General features: G+C 37.1%; 1 protein-coding gene across 1 annotated transcript in view; it reads left to right on the forward strand.

Moving 5' to 3' along the window:
- The first annotated feature begins 3,454 nt into the window (after positions 1–3,454).
- LOC105309325 (olfactory receptor 11G2-like) overlaps positions 3,455–4,153 on the forward strand; it is a 4,570-nt gene continuing 3,871 nt past the window's right edge. Inside the window, exon 1 of the mRNA XM_011385445.1 lies at positions 3,455–4,147. Coding sequence (XP_011383747.1) covers positions 3,455–4,147 — 693 coding nt within the window. The remainder of the gene's footprint in view (positions 4,148–4,153) is intronic.

Raw genomic sequence — 4,153 nt, forward strand, 5'->3', positions numbered from 1 at the left:
TTTGCTAGAATATGGAGCCCATCTTAAGAAATTAGAATACAAAAATTCTCCAATAAATGTGTAATTCGTAAGTTGTGTGAGAATTCTAAGGGTAATAACTTGATTTAGCAACAGATCTGGTGAGTTCTGAAGAATCACATATTCCTCACATGTGCATATTGAAACAGCAGGAGAGCTAGATTGGTCTATAATGGCTTGCAAGTAGTTAATGAAGCTCCCTACAATCTACATCCTCAAGAACACATTAAGTTTTGTGTTCTCGAGGATGTAGATTGTAGGTCGGAAAGGTAGGCATTGTGTCACCTTGGATGAAAAGAGAGTCTTAAACTTAAGAATATGTTCCACGTTCTCTCAATTGACACTGACATATGTCATCATAATGGAGGCGTAAGATTGTGTGCTATATTCATTTATGAGTCCTATTGGAAGAGCTAGGCCAGCAGCACAGTATGAAAAGCTTGGCCTTGGTGCTAAAGATAAAAATAAAAGTAACAGTAATGAAGAAAGCTCTGAAACCTCTTTGGAAGGAAATGTGGCCACACTGACCAAAATTTAAAATGCACTCACTCCATGACTCAAAATTTTCATTTCTCAGGATTTGTCCTTCATAAACATTGTTTCCTTAATTTCTCTCTGCTGTTTTAGAATTAGAAAATTGAAAGGAATAAGTCTGCAAATATATAAATTTTGACATAGTCACCCACAGATTGTTTTCTTTACGCATTTATCAAAATGTAAATATTTGATTCAATTAGTCACATTATTTTTCTCTGAACAAGATTCTTTTTCAGTGGATGAAATATGAAAGACATAAGACATTTATTTACTATTCACTTAATATCCAAATGGATGTTCCTGATTGACAGGTGATTGTTTTTCAAATGATGATTTTGGAACTCAGATTTTTCCCATCTTTGCCTTCATCATCTTCAAAACTTGACTCCCAGGGTCAACATGCTCAATTACACCAAAAATCATGAAGGATCATGCATGAGTATGGCATGGAGTGTTGCATATCAGTTTTAATTACATTCTACTGACTACAACTTAGTTGCATGAGCACACCTAACTGCAAGAAAGGCTTAGAAAAAAAATGTAGTTTTAAAGAGAAAATGGATTTTTCTCTGTTACACAATGTCTTAACTTGTTGATTGACTAATACATATCCTGTTTGATCTATATGTAGAGATAAGAAGTTTGTAAACAATGGAGATAGGTAGCTCTGTGGATGTCTAAGAATAGGCTCATTCTGGATATAGTGGACGATAGGAGATGCAACTCTGGAGGGAAGAATACTGTGTTAGGCTGGAGTATATATGCATGTGCATGCATGTGCCTGTATTTGAGTGTGGGTGTACATATAAGTATGTGCACATTCATATAGTTTTGATCTGATGTCACATTTCATATGATAATCACTGAAGATGAAATATACTCAAGTGTGTATGATGCATGTTAATTAGCTTCATTGCTCCTGGGGTTGAGATCTCTAGAGACAGTCTTCAGAGTCTGGAAGGGATAAGTAATGGGAAATGGAGAGATCTGTGGCATGTTCTATTTTCTGAGTAAAACCTGAAAGGGATCTTTGTGAGGAAAGGAACCAAAAGATGTTTTACCAAAGAGATGACATCTCAGACTCCTGGACTGCATTAGGATAAGTATGTATGGGCACATGGAACAGTAACTTATTTTCTATGTCTGAATGTCCATTTTGTCTTATGTATTAATATAAAAAAGTAATAAATGTTCATAATTATTTTCCTTTACAAACACTGTTTCTATTACATAAACCTCATTACATGCAATTAAGGAAATGTTCTTTGTCAAATTATCATTTTGTCTTTGCAGGTTATCTTCAAAAGAATTGTATTCTTAGCTGACAGGAAAATGGAAAAATTTTTTCTTTAAGACTTTGGCAATAATCTAGATGACTCTCTTGTTTAGTATTCTCTTTCACAAAGATGACAGCATAGCAAATCAATACCCATTGTGTGACTTGTAGGAAAGGAAAACTTGGTAAGTAGAAGCTAATTTATTTAATGAAATATAATACTTAAGATTCCAGTCAAAAAAAAAAGCAGGGAACTGGGAAATCAAGTGGAGTCTAAGAGATACCCAAAGGCAAAGGAACCTACTCTTCAGTATGTTGACTTATAGGAACAGAAAAGCCCTTAGAATGTGACTATTGGCTGGGAGTGGCTCTCCCCTGTGAGTCATCCTAAGTGAGAAGATAATCATAAGAGAGCTAACGAGTATGACTGTGGCAAATGGAAAGCGAGACCTCTCTTTTCTGTATCTTTCTCCTCTGCTCCTTGAGCAGCATTTAATTACCTCTGCTGGTTTTCAGGACCCAGGAGATTAGGTTTCTACACATCTCGTGAATCCATCGCTGCTATCTTTTTGTTTATACGTTACCCTAGGGTAGGCTCTTTGTGTTTTTTCCTAAGACTACTGAAATAGCTTTCCAGTAGTTTCCTGCTAATTTCATTACCCTGTAATTGTCTGGTAAATTATCTTGCAAATACAGCTTCCATAAAATTTTGATCATTTTACTCTTCTACTAAACCAGCTCTTGTTATTTTCCATAGACTAGCAAATTAAGCCTAAACTAGTCAGACTGGCAGTGACACCCCTGTGACGTGGCCCCATCTTTACATCGTATATCTCACCATTCTTTTACAAGTACTCTGACTTTTACTCTTTGGGATTCTTCTCTAAACGTAATGTCTTATATACAAATCTTTTCACATTATTATCATATGCTATTTAAGTTCTGCCTCTATCATTACCCTTGGAAAATTCTATGTTTTGCCAAGGTCCTTTTCCCTCTCAAAAACCTTTTATTATTTTTTCCAACTGAGTATAATCTTCATGTCTCACATGACAACATTTTGTTTTGATTTGTCATATTCTGTTGTTACCGTGTCAGTGGCAGCACCGCCATATGGGTGGAGGGATACTAACATCCACTCTATATGCTGTATCAACTCCCCACGAAATTGTCACAGATAAACATACAATCTAAGTAAAAATAGTTTCTTTGCTAGGCAAATGAGGTTCCAAGATAAATCTCCTTAAATCTCTTTCAATCAAATTTAAGCTCCTAAGCTCCCTCTAGATAAAAATTCTAGAATGTATTGTTTGAATTTGCTTTGAACAAAAGATATTTGACATGAGCTCCAAAAGAGTAGAAACTCTGCTTTTTCATTTATTGTTCTTTCCCTATCTCCTAGATCAGTGCCTGGCAATAATATGTGCAAAATAAATGTTTATTGAGTAAATGCAGGAAGAAAGGAGACAAAGAGAAAAAAACAACTCATCTTCTTAAAGGAAAATAGTAATATCACAAACCCCAAATGAGGAAAATAAGCATATTTCTTCATCAGGAAGAAAAAAAATAGTGTAAATATTTCTATGTCTCATACTGTCTCTGTCCCTTCCACAGATCAGACTAATGAGGACCCTGGAACCTACTAATATCTCTGGGTTTGTGAGTGAGTTCATTCTCCTGGGCTTTCCCTGTCACAGAGACATCCAGAACCTCCTCTTTGTGCTCTTCTCCTTCGTTTACGTTCTGACCCTCCTGGGAAACACATCCATCATCTGTGCTGTGTGGTCAAGCAGGAAACTCCACACCCCCATGTACATCCTCCTAGCTAACTTCTCCTTCCTGGAGATCTGCTATGTCAGTTCTGATGTGCCCAAAATGTTAGCTAATATCATCTCCCAGACCAAGAGCATCTCCTATGCTGGTTGCCTGCTCCAGTTTTACTTCTTCTTCTCCATGTGTGCCGCTGAGGGCTTATTTCTGTCAGTGATGTCTTTTGATCGATTTCTTGCCATTTGTAGACCTTTGCACTATCCTGCTATCATGACCTATCACCTGTGTGCTAGGTTAGTGGTCTTCTGCTGGGCAGGTGGCTTTCTCTGGTTATTGACTCCCTTGACTCTAATATCTCAGGTGCCCTTCTGTGGTCCAAACATCATTGACCATTTTCTCTGTGATCTGGCACCTTTGCTGGCATTGTCCTGTGCTCCAGTATCTGGAATTACTCTCATCTGTGGTATCATTAGCTCTCTCATCATCTTTCTCACCTTCCTGTACATCCTTGGCACTTACTTCTGTGTACTAAGTGTGGTGCTACAGGTGCCT

This window comes from Pteropus vampyrus, unplaced genomic scaffold (assembly GCF_000151845.1).
Source record: "Pteropus vampyrus isolate Shadow unplaced genomic scaffold, Pvam_2.0 Scaffold716, whole genome shotgun sequence".
NCBI lineage: Eukaryota > Metazoa > Chordata > Mammalia > Chiroptera > Pteropodidae > Pteropus > Pteropus vampyrus.